At 50.7% G+C, this 19,698-nt stretch overlaps 1 protein-coding gene and 1 long non-coding RNA gene across 4 annotated transcripts in view; one reads left to right on the forward strand and one right to left on the reverse strand.

Annotated features, from left to right (window-relative positions):
* Positions 1–5: 5 nt before the first annotated feature.
* On the forward strand, positions 6–7,860 carry LOC148107571 (uncharacterized). The gene is made up of 2 exons (XR_015722121.1): positions 6–130; positions 7,603–7,860. It is a non-coding gene; the product is annotated as an uncharacterized LOC148107571 (long non-coding RNA).
* The window catches only part of PCSK6 (proprotein convertase subtilisin/kexin type 6), a 183,120-nt gene continuing 167,054 nt past the window's right edge, over positions 3,633–19,698 (reverse strand). For all 3 annotated transcript variants that reach the window (XM_045795376.2, XM_045795374.2, XM_087856718.1), the window contains 3 exons: positions 15,636–15,765; positions 10,763–10,875; positions 3,633–9,352 (listed from right to left, as the gene is read on the reverse strand). In XM_045795376.2, the coding sequence (XP_045651332.1) occupies positions 9,255–9,352; positions 10,763–10,875; positions 15,636–15,765 (341 nt within the window). In that variant the 3' untranslated portion in view covers positions 3,633–9,254. The remainder of the gene's footprint in view (positions 9,353–10,762; positions 10,876–15,635; positions 15,766–19,698) is intronic.

Below are 19,698 nucleotides of genomic sequence, written 5' to 3' on the forward strand. Positions count from 1 at the left end.
CGAAGAGCGACGCCCCCGATCTCGTTCTCTTTGGAAGCCCAGGCGAGCGCTGAGCTTGTGGCCGGCTCTGGGTTCTTCTTTGAAGCGTATCTGGAGGAGGGCCCCTGATTCCAGATGTCTGTGTCCGCAAGTAAGCAAAATGTGAAAGCCCTCTAGTGGAACTTTCTTATGCATCCATGCACCTCGAGGTGGGAGGAGACTCTCTCTGTCCTCACTCCACCCAGGAGGGAGGGGCACCCGTGGGATCCAGTGAAGGGGGCCAGGAACTTCAGGTTCCCATTCCGGTCCCATGCTTTGGCCCCCAGGCTGCCACGTGAGAACCAGGGCAAGGTCAATCATAGGGCCACTTCGTTGGGATCATCCTACCGCCCGGTGAGCCCGACCCATCTCCGCACACCCTTCAGTTTTCTGTTAGGCCTGTGATCTCCAGACATTTAAATATTTAATGGAAGCATGATATACAGAAAAGTGCGCAAACCGGGAATTTGCAACGTGACGAATAGCCACAGAGTGAGAACACCTGCGTTGCTGCCTCCCAGTCCAGAAAAAGAACACTTTTCTGAAAGCCTCCTTCCCTTCCCAAGGCAACCAGGAATCGAACACCATAGATTAGTTTTGCTTGCTTTTTTCCTTTTCTTTTTTTCTTTTTAAGATTTTACTTATGTATTTGAGAAAGAGAGAAAGCACAAGGGGTGGGTAGGGGGCAGAGGGAGGAGAACCAAACTTCCCCTGAGCAGGGAACCCAACATCCCCTGCGTCCCAGGACCCTGGAATCATGACCCGAGTGGAAGGCAGACCCTTAACCAAATGAGCCACCTAGGCTCCCGAAGTTTTGCTTGCTTTTGATACAAATAGAATCATGCAGCGTGCTTTCCTGCCTGGTTTCTTTGGCTTTGTACGATGACTGGAATCCACCCAGGTTGCGGAGCAATGGCTTGTTTACTTTCGTTGCTGTATAGAATTCCATTGTGTATCTTATACCATAACTTAGTCATTCTGCTGTTGATGGACATTAGGGTTGTTTCCTTTGGGGGCTATTCTGAATAATGCTGCTATGCATATGCTTGTACATGGATCCAACGCACACGAGCCAGAGTTTCTCCAGAAGTAGAACTTCTGGGACATAGGGTATGGTATCGTCAATAGGTAATGCCTAACAGGACAGGAGGCTGAAGTAATACACATACTGTAGCTGTGTGTAAGGGTTTCCATGCTTTCAACCTCAGCCTCATTAGTACTGCCAATATAATTGTGATTCAGGGGAGCCTGGATGGCTCAGTCTGTTAAGCATGGAACTCCTGATTTCGGCTCAGGTCACAGGCTCTGCATGGAGCCTGCTTGGAATTCTCTCTCTCCCTCTGCTCCTCCATGTGCGAATACTCTCTCTCTCTCTCTCAAATAATTGGGGGAATTCTGGTTACTGTGTAGTGGTATTGCACTATTGTTTTGATTAGCTTTTCTCTAATGAGTTTGAGGACCTTCTCATGTATGTTTATTCGGATATCTTTTGTGAAGTGCTCCTTCAAGTCTCTGGTCCATTTTTTTTTCCTACTGGATTGTCTACCTTTTTCATATTGACTTATGGGATTTCCTTATATATTCTGGATGTGAGCACGCTCTGTGGCTTGCCTTTGCCCTTTTTTTTTTTTTTTTTTTTTTTGGTTAAAACTGCTTAAATGCTTAAATACTAAAGAATTCACAGAGACCAGAAATATTGCCCTCGTACAAGTCACCAATGCTGCAAAACACAAATTGTAATCCATTTTGTTCTGTTTAAGATAACATCCTATCCCCCAGATCACCAAGTCATAATCTAGGCCGCAATTCAAATCAGAAGGCTACGAAAGTGGCCTCCTCACTCATTTTGCAATGGGAACAAGCTTTCAGATGGTCCAATTCAAGAGGAGTCACCAGAGGAAGAACTTAGCTCTGGAAGCCCTACCCATTGACTGCCTTTTGTCCTCTTTTGTTGGCGGATGGATTTCATTGTGGTCGTGTAGGTCTTGGACAGGAAACACTTTTCTGCTTATTGGCCTTTTCACTCTTAATGGTATCGTTTGATGACTAGAAGTTTCTAATTTTTATGTAATTCAATTCATCTTTTCCTTTCTGGTTAGAGGGTTGTGTGTCTGTACATGTGCCCCCAAATATTTTGTTATTGTCTACTGGCGGCTTGTTTTTCCTTTCACATGTAGCTCTACAATCCCCCTGGAATTGATTCTTTTTGAACTTTTTATTGAATTACAATATACTCACAGCAGAATGCAAACCACAAACACCCAAGTAACTGGCATCCGGATCAAGAACAGGACATTGCCACATTCTAGAAGCTCCCTTCTTGTCCTTTCAGTCACATGCTTGCCCCAATGGTAACCACATCTTGCATAGATTGGTTTTGCTGAATTTTATATTTATGCAAATAAAATCGTACCTTATGTATCTCTTGCTTAACATTGCATTTGTGTGTAGATGTAGTTAATCTATGATCATTGTTATATAGTATTTCATTGGAATATTCCAGTTTATCCATTCTGTTGATGAACATTTGGGTAATTTCCAGTTTGAGCTATTGTAAGTGGCGCACCTATTAACATTAAAATACGTGTCTTTAAATGAACACATGTGCTAATGTATACATGGAAATGGGATTGCTGGGTAAACTTACATTCAGCTCAAATAGGTTCTACTAGTTTTCCAAAGTGGTTGTTCCAATTTACACTCCTTATTAAGATTTGTACTGTCTGTCTTTTTAATTTTAGCCATTCTGGTGGGTCATTAGTGGTATTGCACTGTGGTTTTAATTATATTTTCCTAAGTACTAACACAGTTGAGAACTTTAAAAAATATATTGTCCATTTGGATCATTGCTTTTGTGAAGTTGTCTGTTTTTCTATTGGGCTGTTCTTTTTTACTGATTGGTAGATTTTTATATTTTTTGGATATGAGTTCTTGTGAGATATAATATAGTGAATATGTTCCCTCTCTGTGTGGATTGCCTTTTCATCCTCTTAACGGTGTCTTTTGATGAACAGTTCTTAATTTTAATATAGTGTAATTTATGAACTTTTCCCTATGTGATTAATGGTCTTTAAGTCCTCTTTAAGAAATTTGCCCACCCCCAAATCATGAATATTGTCTTCGAAAAGTTTTGTTATTTCACCTTTCACATTTAGATTTGCAATCTTTCTGGAATAGATTTTTGTGTGTGGTCTGAGGTAGGGATCCAGATACATTTCTCCCCATATGGATATTCATTTGACCCAGTATCATTTATGGAAAAGACCATCCTTTCCCCCACTGCTCTGCAGTGCCACCTTTCTCATAAATTAAGTGTCCAAATATGTGAAGGTCTGTTTCTGAACTGCCTATTCTGTTCCATGGGTTTAGTTGCCTGTTCTTGCATAATATCATACTGTCATTTAAAAACTTGATATTTGCCTTTAAAAAGGGCTCACATTTTTTATTTTCAAGATTGTCTTGGTTATTCTTGTCCTTTGCATTTAGTATAAATTTTAGGTCCACTTTGCATCTAAGAAAGAACACATGCTTTGATTTATATTGTATTGGATTTGTAGATAAGTTTGGAAAATGCATGTCTTTACAATACTGAGTATTCCAATCCATGAACGTGGTGTAACCTTACATTTATTTAGATTTTATTTAATTTGTTTTTGTGTTTTATAGTTTTTTGTGTAGAGGTCTTATACATCTTTCACTAGGCCTATTCTAGGTATATAATAGTTTTTGCTACTGTTATAAACATCAAGATCTAAAAAAGCATCAGAAGCTAAAAAAATCCCATATTCTAATTATTAGTTTATGTTACATTGAAATATAGTTGAAATACAATTTCAGCAATTTCTAGTTGAAATACAATTAATACAATTAAGCATTGTATCCAGCAGTCTTGCTAAAAAGTCCATAACCATTCTTTTGGGTTTTCTACGTACACAACCATGCTATCTGAGAATAATGATAGTTTTATTTCTTTCTTTCCAATTCTTATACTAGTTCTTTATTTTTTTAAAGATTTTATTTATTTATTTGACAGAGATAGAGACAGCCAGTGAGAGAGGGAACACAAGCAGGGGAGTGGGAGAGGAAGAAGCAGGCTCCCAGTGGAAGAGCCTGACGTGGGGCTCGATCCCAGAACGCCGGGATCACGCCCTGAGCCGAAGGCAGATGCTTAACGACTGAGCCACACAGGCATCCCACTAGTTCTTTATTTTTTTGCCTTGTTTCACTGGCTGGGATCTTCAGCATGATGTTGTGCACAATGCTAAAAGCAGACATCCTTTAGCAGGTAGGGGGGTGGGGGAAGAACCCTAATCAAGTGGTCAGTGCTAATATCACCAATAACGGAACAAATCAAAATCCTGATTCGCGTACTAGAATGCAGTTAGAAGGACACAACATCACTTCTGTGAGACCCCTGTCCAAGATGCATGACCTGAATGGAAATGTGAGGAAACCTTGGATAAATACAAACTGAGGGACAGCCTACAAATAACTGGACTGTAGCCTTTAAAGGTTCAAGGTCATGAAAGTCAGGGAACTGATCAATTGTTCTAGATTGAAGACTAAGAACACATAATGACTAAATTCAAAGAGTGACCTAAAATGGATCCCTTTGCTAAGGGCATTGTTTGGACAATTCAGGAAACTTGAAAGCAGTCAGAGGGTTGGGTGGCTGTGTAGGAGAAGGCCCTTGCTTATAGGAAAAGACTCCAAAGTACTTTGGAGGTAATAGGGTATCATATCAGGAACTTACTCTCAAATTGTTCAGGAAAATATTTCTTTGTACACTATTTGCAACTTTTCTGTAGTTTTACTTCGAGATTGTCTCAAAATAAAAAAGTTAAAACGAAATAATACGGAACACTTAGTTCCAGAGAGGACCACCAGGTGGGGCCCTTAGACCAGAGAGCTAGTTTTACTTGGCCCTTCTCTTTCTGGATTAAAAGAAGGGGTTTCTTTACTTCGAAAAAGGAAAGTTGTATGGATTGTATGGATGTCCCTTGCTTCCGTACATGAACAGAGACATAAATCAAACCATAGGTGGTTTTATTCATTGTACAATATCCCTATGAAGTTGAGATTACCTTTTTTGTTAATTTCATTTCTTTTGGGTACGGTTTCTCAATCTCAGCACTGTTGACATTTTGGGGCTAGATAATTCCTTATTGTGGGGCTGTCCTGTGCATTGCAGAATGTTTAATAGTATCCCTGGCTTCTGCTAACTAGATGTCGGTACATACCTCCAGCTGTGACAACCAAAAACATCTCCAGACATTGACAAATATCCCCTAGGAGACAGAAATCACCAACAGGTTGAGAACCGCTGTTTTTGGTAACAGATGTCTATGTTCTGAGCGCTTTGGTTCCTCTTTGGTCAACAGGGAGCCTAAGAGTTTTCTGATCACTCCTAGTGTGGCTGCTGTATTGTGTGTGTGTGTGTGTGTGTGTGTGTGTGTGTGTGTGTGTGTGTGTGTGAGGGAGGAGGGAAGCTTTGGGTGGTGGGAACTAAACCCCGGAACCCAGGGTTCTGGTGGGTGTTTGGTGCTGTATCACCTAGGGGTGCTGTTCCGTGCACAGACAAACCACAGAGGCTGGGGTGTCAGGAAAGGCCTTGGGCAACCAGCCAGGAAGGATAAGTCCTGGGTTCAAGGAAAGAAAGCAGCAGAGAAGGCTGGGGTAGGACACAAACTCCTTTCCCACAGCAGCAAGGACCCAGATGCCTCCCAGCTGAATGGGCAGAAACTTAAGATGCTAGAGAATGGCCTTGGTTTCCATTATCCCTGTTTGTTCTTATTGAAAGTCCTTTCTGCCTCGCTTCTCTACCTCCTTCCCTTTCCATCTTCTAATCTGGACCTCCACCTCTCACCTGCTCCCAGGGGCCCCACCATACCTCAAGCATTCAAGTGTACAGCCCTCTTCAGCCATATTACGGTGATTCAAATGCAGTGGAGGGCAGTCTCCCCAAATTCAAATGCACTCTACGGCTGGCCACATTTACACCATGTTGCCCTTCCTTCTGGTTTCTTTAAAGTTCAATTCCCCTCCCTTTCCATTATAGGTATATCATCTGTAGAAAGTGTAGCTTCCCCCAACCCTTTCAAGGGCTACAAAGTATCAAGTCAGCAGTGGCCTGGGAGCAATGGAGATGAGCATGTGGGGACCATTGTGAGGTGCCAAAGAATTTGGGGACTAGGTCAGAAGACTGTCATCTCCTGGCAGTAAAGCTAGGTTATAACAAATGCATCATGGCTGGATTTGGCCAACTGCGGAATGAACGCCCCCTCCTGCAGAGAGCCAGCCTCCCTCCCTAGAGACAGAAAGGGAGCCACCTTGCCAGCGTGTGGCCCAACGCAAGTCACTTTACCTCTAGGAGCCCCAGTCTACGCAACAACAGATTTAGAGGAGATGATCTGATCTGGACAAATCATATGATTTGTCATATGAAACAAAATCAATGAACATGTCCCACCCATACTGAGTCCAAATATCCTTAAGGTTGGGCCATGGGTGAACAGGCACTTTCTGTGGTCGGTCCTTTTTAACCAGGTGGTGTTTTGTCCTTAGGACTCTGTGAACAGCTTCTCAGCTTGCCAGCACCCTCAGCAGCCCCAGGACTGGCCGGCCCAGCCACTGCCATGAGGGTACGTGCGCTCTGAGGCTGCCTGTTGGCTTCTCGTAGTTGGCGTCCTTTGGGAATAAAAGGAATTTATTTCAGCTTCAGTCCCAAACATGTTAGACCATAGCTCTCGGTGGGTAAAGAGCTCCAGGGGGCTAAAGTGGTGCCTTGCACCAGAGCCGCTGAGCAGTTGCTGCTTTGGATTCAATGGCAGTCTCAGGGGGGAAGGTGAACCCCCCCCCGATATTCTGCCCAGTCCTGGCTACTGTCCCCCGAACACACTCCCTCGTTCCTTCGTTGCCTCACATTGACAGCTCCAGTCGATTCTTGCTCATGGGGGGCAGCTGCCGGGCTGTGTGGCCTACCCCCGCCTTCTGAGAGCTGTACGGTGCTCCCCTCCTCTGGCTCTGAGCTTGCTGGAAAGCTCCCTGCCGCCGTGTTCCTCTGTACAAACTGTCCCCGTGGCCACAGCTGATGGGGCTGGATGAACGCTGACACAAAGCAGGGTAACCAGGGCGAAGAAGCAGATTCAGAAAGCTCACTTAGGGAGTTTGATTGGTACCAGTTTCTCTTGGGAGATGTCAGGGGTCCTGTCATTTGTTCTATCAACTGGAGAGGCGAGGAGGACAGGCTACAATGCAATGAGGGTCCAGGTCACATTGAATGCTGGCCCCAGGGGTCCCAAGGCCCAGCTGCACCCTTCCTGAAATTCCGAGTCAACCCTGGATTCCTAAAACAGGACCCCTTACCCACTTTTGTTTTTCCCTAAGTCAGTTCTAGGTGGTGCATTTCCTTTATTTGCAGCCTTTACCAAAAATTTGCTGCAATCCAAGCAAATAGAACCTTCTGAGCTCAAAGAGCAGCCATGGTAAAAATCCCATGCAGCACAAAACCTGTGGGTTCAGGGATTTCAGTCACTGTGCAAAAGACAAGCTGTGACCTAATTAAGTCCCTCTTGGCTGCTATAGGTGAAAAGGCACGTGGTCCAGGCTGCGGAGGGCGCCCCCTTGACTGATGGCAGGTATCCCTATATCCAGCCCCTCCACCCAACCAGGCTTCTGTGGCCCGAAGAAAGTCGGTTACCAAAGGACATCCTGGGGCCTGGAACTCTGGGATGTCCCCCATGACTTCATTACACGAACATTCACTAAAGGCTGAAAACCTTCCACTTAATGACATCAAAGAGATCCAGAACCATAGATAAAGCCATTTCACACATTGGTCAACCCCCATGTTTCATCGTTTCATCGTTTCATCGTTGTGCCTTGGAAAGAAATACCGGCTTCTTTGTCATGGGATGTTAACTCTTTTATTAACTTAGGGTTAACATTGTATTTGCTTTGTGGATTTCTCTTTTGAAGTTGTGGATTCAATAAACAACAGCTGGCTTCCCCCAGCTCCTAGGGGCAAGGCAAATGCATTACAGTCAAAGAGGGGAGCAGGACAAAATGGAGAACGAGCTCGAAAAAATTTAAGGCAAATGTCACTCCCATATTAAAGGGAATTGATCAAGCAGGTCTGCATTTCAATGAAAATATATGAAATATTTGTCAAAATAATTAACATCAGTAAAAATTAGAACATGTAGCTTATAAAATGCCTACACAGGTTTGGCAGAAATAAATCCAACCGTGTCATTAGGCTCGTAGTACACACAGACACAGGAGCATCCACCTTAAGAACAAGTCTCCTGGCAAGCAGAGGCCAAGTGTATTTCAAAAGCAATTCCACGAAATGGGCAGTGATGAGATTAATGACTCATGGGCTGGGTTTCCATTTTGGTAAGAGGAATTGCTTAAGTCACTGGGGCTCCCTGGGGCTGGCCCCCAGGATACCTCCGGGGGACCCTCCTCAGAAGGCTGTGCGTCGGGTAGAGGTGATCATTTGGACCAGGAGCCTCCTGGAGACACGACAGAACGTGGTGACAAGGGGCGCTCGGCTCACCTACAGAACAGTGCGGTGGAGAAAGGAAGGGTCTTCCCATCCAGATTTGGAATCGGACATTCTAAGACATCACTGCAGCTCCAGAAGTAGCCGACTATGGAGAAGTAGACGCGCCATCCCCAGTGGTCATATATTTTACACTCCCAAGTCTATTTTATTTACAGTCTGACCAAACCGTCCCCAGACCGCTCTGTGGCAGGCGGGGGAGCAGTGCGCACCCGGCCGCGCATCCCACGTGGGGAGACGGCCTGGGCCTGGCGGGTGAGATTCATGGAGGCTGCACAAAAGCACAGGGAGGAGAGGGATGTGTGAGGCCAAGCATCTTGCCTTTCTGCTTTGGTCTTGAAGATTCAGTAAACGTATGGTCCCAGAAGCTGCTCCCAAGTTGGAGCTGTGGGTTCCCGGAATTCCTGCTGTTCCCGTTGCGGGTCTGCCAGAGGAACGGAGCCAGCAAGCAGAGTTCGAGAGGCTATCACTGTTTGAGGAACACCTCCTTGAGGCCCACCACCCATCTGGGCCGGGTGCTCAGAGATGCCGCAGAAGGACCTTGCTCCCGGGGAGATAAAGCTGTCAGATGCGGGGCACCCCTGCGAAGGCTCTGGCTGACAGTCTGGAGAAAAGGCAGAGGGACGGACGGACAGGAGAGGCCCCGCCCTCTGCAGTCAGCCCGGTGCCCCTACCCAGCCAGGAGGCACGTGCGGCAGCAAAACTGAATGAACAGCTTCCGTTCACAGAGCCGGTTGGACTTCACCATCTCACAGAACGTTTCGTCAGCTGGGGTCCCAGCAGGAAAGAGAAAGTAGAGACATGTCAGACATTGGGGCCTGTTAAGATTGTTCCAACCATCCCCTTTCACTGGGCCCTCATGATGGGTTGGGGGAGAGGGGGGTCACAGAGGAAGTGGGGGCAGCAGCCAGGGTGGCCCTCACCGTCCTCCCCTGACATGTGAAGCCTGGTGTGGCAGAGGGGGCACCTAGCATGCAGGGGCTCACGCGGGTATAGATAACGGGGAACTCGAGGTATGGAGAGTGAAGGGGGCTGCACCAGCCGGGCCTCAGGGCTCCCGTTCATCTGTCTTTCCAGGTAACTATGGTGGTGGGAAACCTAGTAGGAAGACTCTGGGGTTGGGGGGGGGGTAGGGTAGGAGGGGCAGGCATGGAGGCTGCTCCTGCATCCTGGGAGCACCCCGAACCGGATGGGATGGGGCGGGGGGAGAGCTGTCAAGGCTAATGGAAAGGGGAAGGGGAAGAGGGAGGGAGGCCAGCCCATCCCAGCTGGCTGCTGGCTTGTGAAGCTGCCTGGCCACTGATGGGACCTGGGAGACCCTCTTGTGACCGCCCCACTTTCTCGGGCTGGATATATAACCTGAATAGGTGTCATTCTAAAGAGGGAGCCTTTGAAAGTACACAATTCTGCAAACCAAAGAAATGACCAACACCAAGGTGAGACCAATTTGAGATCTGCAGGGCACGCTGGGTTTGTGCCTGGCCAGAGCGGGCCAGTGACGGCTCCGTGGGATGGCCAGCTTTCCAAACTGGCAGGCCAGTTTACCGTGCCCAGAGCCGGGCTGCACTCTTCCTCCCAGTGATCTGCTGAGTATGGAATCTTCCCGGCCACACCAGGCCTCCAGGCCAGCGTCCTCTGGCTGGAATCCCCACACTACTCTCTGGTCTCCCTCAGAGTTCAGGCCTTCACGGCCCTCCCTGGTCTCCAGTGGACCTCAAGGCCCAGGGCTCTCCCACAGCACAGACGCGGGGCTTCCCTCTGCGACATGGGGGCCTCGACTCTGGGCTCTGAGGCTGAGACCGTCCAGGCCTCCCGGCTTTGAGCCCCGAGGTCAGGCCTCTCCGAATGGAACTCACCACGCCCAGGCCGCGGGGGCTTCCGGCATGAGAGTGGGAATGGTAGGAGAAGAAAATCAGTTCTAAGAGTCACCCAACACATAGATCGGCCATCGCTTGGTGGCCAGGATGCCTTGCCGGTCAATGTTAGAGGCATTAAGGGACAGCAGGAGGATGAGAGGGGTCCCTGATGGTCACCCAAAGAAGTGGCCCGCACACCCATTCATGGGGGCTGCTGTTCCTGCAACTCCTTTCCCTTTCTCTTTTGACCTGAAGCTGGCGAGCTGAGCTCCTCCAAGGGCAGCCCGAGGCTAACAGACCCCCGCAGCCCCCGGGCGCTCACCGTTGCTGCACGTGTGGTTGGTGATGCACGTGCTCCCCAGCAGCGTGAAGCCCGTCTTACACCTGCTGCAGTTCCTGCTGGAGCCTTCGCAGCTCAGGCAGCTCTCGTCACACCTGCGGGAGGACACGGGTTCATGCTGCTGCTGGGGGAAGGGGCCCGACTGCTCCAGACACCCCTCCCGGAGCCCCCCTACCCTCCCGCGTGGCACACACCCTGCAACTGTCCGCCGTGATGGCGTGAAACCCCAGCCAAGCGTCTGCACATTCTTCCTCCTGTCTGACTGCACTACTGCCCTGGGGGAGTGAAGACGCCTGCCCAGGGAGGCCCAGGCCCCAGTGGCTCACAGACTCCCTGTGGCTCACCTGGACACCTTCTTGGACACTGTGGCACCCACCCCACAGCTGGCTCCTCAAAGAGCATCAGCACATGCACCCCTGGGCAGCTGCCCAGCTCTGATGGCTAGAAGGTTGGGACTCAAGGACAGGGATGTGGCAAACCCAATCCTGGAGCTGGCCTGGGGGACCAATGTGGCCCATGAGGCTGAGCAGCCTTCACAGTGATGCCAGCCTCCCCCCAGGGCAGGTGGGCAGGGTGAGGCTCTTCCAGTCCCTGCCCCAGAGATGGGACCTGGGACTCTTTCTAATGCAGAGTACGGTGACCCCCCGGGTAGGGTTGACACACTGCGGCCCGCAAGCCCCATCCAGCAGTTCTACTGGAACAGTCACTCGCTCACCTATAGATCATCTGTGGCTGCTTCCGCGGTGGCAGAATTGAACAGCTGTGAAGGAGACCACAAGGCCTGCCAAGCCCAGACTACTGACCACTGGGCCCTCTACAGGAAGAGCTCGCCATCCCTGCCTTAGGGCCTGCATCCACACCTCACCCCTCTGGGCCATATGCGGACCTGGGCCGCACCTGCTGCCTTTCCTGAGTCCAGCTCCTGGTGACTGGGTCTCACAGTGCTCCAGCCTGCCGCCCACCTTCTCCATGGATGCCCGCTGCCGGTGGAACTGGCCCGGGAGGCGGAGCTCAGGCAGGGTGGGCGGTGCATCTGGAGCGGAGTCCAGCTCCAATGACTCCTGGTCTGCCCTGTGCGGGCTTTGCTGAGGACCCAGGCCACCTGCCCTGTCAGCGACTAGACGCCATCAACAAGGCTCCTGTCGGCCTCTCCCCCAAGCAGCGTTCTGCTGGGTTCTGATTTCACCTTTGATTCTCCCTGCGTGGAGCCCCTGGGGGGGTCACACCCTCAGACTTGATGAGAGGTGGGTTTTGTTCTGGTAAGGATGACCCCACGCTGGGGTTCAGGCCCATAGTCTGGATTCATAAATGGGTAAATCCCGCAGGCAAACTTGCCCTTCTGACGTCCTCCTCCGATAGCAAGAGCTTGGCCACCGTCCCCCAGACAACCTGGAGGGGAGGGCAGGCCTGCTGTGTGCGACCCTGTTTCTATGCTCTTTGGGGAAGCTGCTAGGGTCTGGCCTCTGTCCTGCTGCGCCTTGGAGGTGGCCCAGCCAAAGACCCCCGATGCCACAGCATAAGGGATGACTTCCCCTGGGGATCCCTGGCTTCTTTTACCGACCACCCCTGTCCTACAGTCATCTCAAAGGCCTGGGGCCAGCACTCCCGGGCCGTGGTGGAGGGCTGCTTCCACGTAACAGTGAGTGGCGTACGCTAAGGTAGGGGGCCGCCTGCTTGTATTTGGAGAAGGTGAGCCTTCTTCCACAGGCTCGGGGTCTCCCTGCCAGCCCCAGGTGGGAATGCAGGTGTGTCAGTCTCTATGGCTGTGTAACAGACCACCACAAACCCAGCAGTTGAACTCAACACCATTCAGTATCTCCCAGTTCCGCAGGCAGAGTCCTGCGCAGGCTCCGAGCAGCTCCCTGCTTGGGGTCTCACAAGGCCCAGGTCAAGGAGTCGGCTAGCCTGGGCTTGGATGTGGAGGTTCCAGGTCAAGGGAAGAATCCAGCATCATGCTGCTCCCAGGGAGGGATGATGCCCCTCCAGGTAACCCCCCCCCCCCACCACCAACTGCCTTGAGGTCCCTGCTTCTCTGAAAGCTCCTTGGCTCTTTGCTCCTCTTGGCTCCTTTCTGCCCCTCAGGCAGTCCTTAGGCAAGGGGCTTTCAAAACACCTCTAGTTCTATCACTTTCTATGGTACCTACTTCCCCCGCAAACAGCATGGCAGCTTTGTCCTGCCAAACTCTGGAAGTGGGCCGCCCACTGTAGCCCCTGTTCCCCTCTTCCCTGCTCCATTGCAGGGGCCATGTCCTCTTCCTTCCTTTCACCTTTAGGCTGTTCCAGGTGTCGGTCAGACAGCAAGTCTTGTCACACTTCAGTCTGGGCACAGAGCAAAGCAGAAGGCAGGACTGAAGTCTCTGCTCCATTGACCGCCCGGGAGGGGAGGAGGGAGCAGAGAACAGTGGGGAGGCCTGGGGGCATGAGAGGCTAGCCACCTCTCAGGCATGAACCCCACCGAATTGTTCTCTGTCTTCAGAGAGGTCCTTGCTTGCTCTTCTGGGTCCTCTTACTAAGCCTGGGGGTGGCCAGCGCCTCTTTTGAGATCTTTATCATGGACTGTTCTCCACTTTGGGCCTCAGTTTCACGGGTCTTCTTGGCATCCTGGTTGCCAACGCAGCAGGCCTGTGTCCTGGCCAGGCTTTTCCACGGAGCTGTCCTGGGCCAGCCAGCCGGGGCTAGCCACACACCACGCAGCATCCTGGGGCCTGCAGGGGACCACACCCTAAAAGCTGCTGCTGCCTGAGTGGGGAGAGGCCCTGTACAACCAAGCAGACCAAGACTAGTCTTCCTTCAGGAGGAATCCACACGGAAGGGGTCTTCGGAGCCAGGGGACTCTAAAGATAGAAGCTTCCTGAAAGGCTGGCATTTCCCCACCTCAGCACCTTGTGCGGGGCTCCTCCTGGGGTGTATCTCCAAGATCTGCTGTGTGAGCCCCAGCACTGGCCTCCCCTCTGGGGCTGAAAGCTTTCCTTCCTGTGGAGGTGAGCACCCAGGAAGCTGCTGTCCTCTGATGTCATGGAGGGGCTTGGGGGGCTGCCTACCTCCTGCCTCCTGGGCTGGGGAGGCCATAGTTTCTGGGTGTCCTGCGGGGGGCTGGGTTCCACACTCATGGGGATACCCAGCATCCCGTGGGATCCTAGGCGTCTGACAAACCAAAGTGATTATCACCGTGGAATTGCACATTCTCCCTGGGCTGCCGTACTGAGTGTAATTACCCTTGAACCCGTGGGCTCCTTACAATGAAAGGCTTATTCAGACACCCATGCGCAGGACTCAGCAAGGCTGGGTGAAGGTGGCAAGTCTCCTATTTCAAACCAGCTCAAAAGAGGGGGCTGACCCCTGCCCAGATACATAACCCCTTGGGACCTTCTTTTGTGAGTCAAAAAACTGCAAAGACTTGGTCTCTCATTGGCTGACTATAAGGTTTTGTTTGTTTGCTTGTATTTTTGTGTTGTTGTTTTGTTTTGTTTTAAAGATTTTATTTACTTATTTGACAGAGAGAGAGAGACAGCATAAGCAGTGGCAGTGGCAGGCAGACGGAGAGGGGGACTCAGACTCCCGCTGAGCAGACAGCCCGATGCGGGGCTCGATCCCAGGATACCAGGATCATGACCTGAGCTGAAGGCAGACGCCTAACCAATTAAGCCACCCAGGCACCCCCTTGTTTTTGTTTTAAGAGAATAAATTAGAACCCAGAGCAGTTCTCAAACACAGCCTGGGGAGGCAACCCCACTGTGGGTCCCCAGCCGTGAGCTGGAAGACAGGGCGAGGTCTCCCCAGTCCTGCTGTAATATGCGTCTCCACGCTCCCTAGTGTTGAGTTTATTTCAGAAGGAACACCCCTCCCCTACCCCCACCATCATTATCATCAAGGCCACCTTGCAACACCTCATTATTGCTCTCACCCTGAACAAGACAGGCTGCTCTGCCTGTCTTGGGATCTAGGTTATGAAGACCTGAGGTAAGGCAATAAATATTCAGCAAGATAAGAGGACACCCAAGCAAACGGCTTCTTCTTCCACTGCTCATGAACAGTGAGAAACGGAAGGAACACTCCAGGGCTGTAAGCCACCAAACAAGAATGGTGCATGACACAGACACAGGTGGGAGAGAGTGAGGGGGTTACAGTCTATGTTCACTGACTGCATAGGGAATGGTTTTAGAATGAGGACATTGTCTGGTCCTAAATTTTCTCTATCTAATGTAAAATGAAAAAAAAAAAAACCACAAAAAAACCCCAACACATGGTTTCCTTAATTACCATCAGTGTGAATGCATCCTGGGCTGTGGCACGGCAGGGGGGTTGGGGAAGGTGGGTTGGGGGGCTCCTGCTTCCTGCTTTGACCCAGCTACACAGTGCCCAGCATTCAAAGCTCATTAAATGAACAAAGGAATGAAAGCCACAGATGACACTGTGACTTTGGCCATCATCACTACAGGGGTCTGCTCCACTCTAAGTGGGTTCCGGTACCCCCCCCCCACCTACGGCACCCTCTACAGTGATGTGATGGGGCACCCTCCCCCAGCCCCGGGGAAGAGGCCGCCAGACTTGGCCCTCTGGCTGCTCCTTTGCTGGCACAGGGAACCACCATTCACCAGCAATCTTTTTTTTTTTTCTTAAGATTTATTTATTTGAGAGAGAGCACGAGCAGGGGGAAAGAGAGAGAGCAAGAATCTCAAGCAGACACTCTGCTGAGCATGGAGCCCAACATGAGGCTCGATCTCACCACCCTGAGATCATGACCTGAGCTGAAATCAAGATTAGGACGTTTCACCGACTGAGCCACCCAGGCGCCCCACCCCTTCCCCAGCAATCTTAGTCTGAGCCAGGAAGACCGTGTGAAAGGACTGCATACCTTCGGCACACTTTGTGGGGCAAGCCCGGCATCTCCTCTGGATAGAAACCTTCGCCACAGGCCGGCACGCATTTCCAGTCTTGGAAGTGGAAGTTTGCCGCACAGTGAATACATTCTTCTCTGCTGGGCCCTGGGGGGTGTGGGACAGAAGCAGAGGTCAGGGACCGCCTGCCCATGACCATGCTTCAGGCCTGCCACAGGGCCCCGGGGATCCGGGGTATGGTCCAGATGCTCCATGTTCCCCACCGCAGCGAGGGCTCCCAGGTGCCCACCCCGTGTCTGCACCGGGCCATCCTCACCCATGTCCCCATGTCATCGGGTGGATGTGGAGGCATGAGCCAGACTCAGAATAGTTCCTACTGCCTGTGCCGTGTCTGACGGCCCTGACTCCAAATGTTTCCTTGCCAACAGGCCTTGGTCCTACTGCTTTTTGCTAGAGGCAGCCCCGTGTGGCTTGGAGCACTTGAAACGTGGCTGCACCAAGCTCAGAGGTACTGTACGTGCAGAATACGTCACACGCTGGATTCCACACACTTAGCATTAAAACAGACTGAAAAAGTGCTTACTTTTTATTCATTATATGTTGAAATGATAATATTTTAGGTACATTGGGTTAAATAAGATATGTTATTATCCTTATTTCTGCCCGTTTCTCTAGGAAATGTAACACTGTATCAACGGCTCACATTTGTGGCTTGCATATTTCTTTCGGGAGGGTGTGGGAAAAGCGAAGGAAGAGATTGGTGGGGATGGTGTGGGCAGGTAGTCAGTGTGGACAACCAGGCCATTTTCGACAGCAGAGAACGAACAACTAAGGGCTTATGGAGGGGGGAGTGGCAACCCCAAGAGACAAAAGCTCAGAATGAGGGACCAAGAGTCAAGAGGAAGAACCTGCAGCTCAACCAAGTGGACTCATCAGCCTGCGGCAGACGTTGGTCTAGAACGAAGAAACCGCTACCATTGTCCATTGATTCATTCATGTACAACCAGTAAGCACTGGAGTCCACTCGGTGCCAGATGTTGCTGAGGAGCACCCGATGGGGCTCAGAGGCAGCAAGATGGCCGCTGGCTGACAGCTTAGGGGACCGAACACGGCAAGAAGTCATCTTAGATGCTTATGGTGCTCACAGTCCCGGTTAAACTTCTTCCTCCGATTTCGCTGTGCTCTTCGCTTGAGGCCTGGCAGCTAAGGCAGTGGTCTCTGGCCCTCTTCCTGGAGTAGCTTCTGGACTTAGAAGGGGCCTCTTGGTTGTGTCAAGGGAAGACCCCCTTGCAGACAGGGGTCTGCAGGGTGGTCCCAGCACCCCAGGGCTCAGTGCGCTGGCAGCTGGTTTCATCTCTCAGAACCACAGCTTGAGGCCTGGAAGGGCATTCTGAGCTCATCCAGCATTGTGGGAGGGATGCAGAAGCAGGAACCTTCAGGGTCACAGGGCCTCCATAATGAACAACCGCCCATGCACCCATCGTGTCCATGTGGTATGTCCCCTTCCTTCACCGCAATGCCCCTCAGACGTGTAGGCTTTCTTTCCAGTTTATGTCATTCTAGATGGAAGATTGCTCCTGTGCTTTGGCCACCCCTCCATCATATATCTCCAGGGAGCATCTGGCATTGGCCACTTGGCCCTTGGAAGCCCAGGGCCTCAGGAGCTGTGCGATCCCTGTGGCTGTCCCCGCTGGGGCCTCCCCTGCTGAACTCTGTTACCCACATTCTCCTGCTTCGGTCACTAGGGTCCTTAATGCCTAAGGAGCTTCTGTGGTGGGGAAGAACACTCGTTTGTGTTTGTATAGTTGACCCCTGACCAGCGCAGGGGTTGGGGCACCAACCCCCATGATGTCGAAAATCTGCATACAACTTTGGATTCTCCCCAAAACTTAGCCACTAAGAGCCTACTGCTGGCCAGAAGCCTTTCTGATAATATAAACGGTCAATTGCCACATATTGTGTCAGTGATACGTGTTATATACTGTATTCTTACAATAAAGTCAGCTAGAGAAAATGTTATTAAGAAAATCATAAGGAAGAGAAAATACATTTACTCTACTGTATTTATTGAAAAAAATCAATGTCTAAGTGGACCCATGCAGGTCAAACCCACATTGTTCAAGGCTCAATTGTACTTAGTTAAAAGTTTGACTTACTGAACTTTATTTTATTTTATTTTTTAAAGATTTTATTTACTTGTTGGACAGAGAGAGACACAGCCAGAGAGAGAGGGAACAGAAGCAGGGGGAGTGGGAGAGGAAGAAGCAGGCTCCCAGCAGAGCAGGAAGCGCGAAGCGGGGCTCAATCCCAGGACTCTGGGATCACACCCTGGGCCAAAGGCAGACGCTTAACGACTGAGCCACCCAGGTGCCCCTGACTTACTGAACTTTAAAGCAGTTGAAGGACATTCAGCCGGGAAGAGGCAGAAGTTCTGGAAACGGATGGTGGTGAGGAACAATGTGGATGTACTTAAAGCCACTGAAGGGTACCCTTGAAAACGGTTAAGCTGGTAAACTTGATGATAGGGCTATCTCGCCACAGTAAAAAAGCTGATTAAACACAAATTTTCAGGACCTACTATTTTCACAATTACCACAATCTCTGAACTTTAGAACCCAAAGTGTCTTAAGGATTCTATTAAGTCTTTGCCAGCTTCAGACACTTGAAAAGCAGCTACAGATCCTAACACTAAGAGCAAAATGGGGTTTGCTGACTCGGGACCCAACACATCATTTGTGGGGCCCCACTACAGAGTGAACACGTGGGGTTCTTGTTCCAAATGCAGGGAAAATGCGCCATCAAGGGTACTAACGTACATGCGTTCCTTGCTTCTTCAATCTCTCTCTCCAGCTGTCATGGAGTTTTTACCTGCTATTTCATGCCCTTCTCCCTTGGGCAGAGGCCTGAGGAAGGGATGCCCATGAGTGAGGGCCGACCCTCACGTGGACCTGGGGCATGACCCCTCAACTCGCCGTGCATATGCTTTACTAGCTGCACAGTCCTGACCGACGTGCTACGCCCCAGCTGGGGACAAGCTAAGCCAGGTACCTCCCCGTCCCACGGGTCCCCTACAGCAACCCCCGGCTATCAGGCAGCCCCAAAGAGGCAAATCCTCTGTACCGGGACTCTGGGCATCTGGACCAGGAATGGGCAAGTGGCTCGTCCAAATGCCCTGGGGCACTGCCAGCCCCGGGTGGAGATAGATACCACCGTGTCCCACCCTGCACTTGTGCCTGGCCACAACCCTGCGCATGGCCAGGCCCCTGCATCAGTGATGGATCACTGAATTGGGGCAGCGAGGGGAAGGCTAGGTGGGCCTGGGGCCTCCAGGGGGTGGGGAGCTGACAGCTGAGAACGGCAACTTCCAACACAGACTCATAACTAACACTGAGCAAAAAACCTCCAGGCAACTGAGAGCACAGAAGTAGGTCCTCTCCCGAGCAGCTGCCAGGGAGTGGATGCGTGTGTCTCAGGAGCTTAGAGAGAAGCCAGGCAGGCAGGCGCATGGAGGAAGGGAGACCCCCCAGACAGCCTTAGCCCTGCACGCCGTTGAATTACATGCCTGAAGTGACAGAGAAGTCAACGGGTTGAGACGAGAGAAACTATGAGCATCTCTACAAAGCTGTTTGCCAACAGGCAGTCTGGAGACATGGAGAAAGAAAAGTAAATTGAATTATTGAAATCAAAAGCGGGGTAAAGGCACATTTCTGAATTTTATGGATTTGGGTGACTACGAAACTTAAATAAGTGACATCAGCGACGCTCCTTAATCAACCTGGGCTAAACGAGGGGACAAAACAAAGAATAGAAACGAGGGCAAGAAAATAAGAGGGCAATGGTGAGGAAAAACAGCGAACGGCCAGTGGAGGAGAATGCTTCCAAACGCCGAGCTCCCGCTGCTGTGGGGTTGTCCCAGGAGGGCGTCCCAGGAAGGCACATGCCCTGCAGGCTCGGGGGTGCTGGCCTTGGCCACAGCCCTGCCTCCTCTGGCACGCCCACACCTGGAAAGCACAGCTGATGCCCACATGGGGCTCACAGGGCCACATGGTGCTGGCGGGGGGTGGGGGTGGGGGGTGGGCT

Source organism: Ursus americanus, chromosome 28 (assembly GCF_024610735.1).
Source record: "Ursus americanus isolate L20-20 chromosome 28, mUrsAme1.1.p, whole genome shotgun sequence".
NCBI lineage: Eukaryota > Metazoa > Chordata > Mammalia > Carnivora > Ursidae > Ursus > Ursus americanus.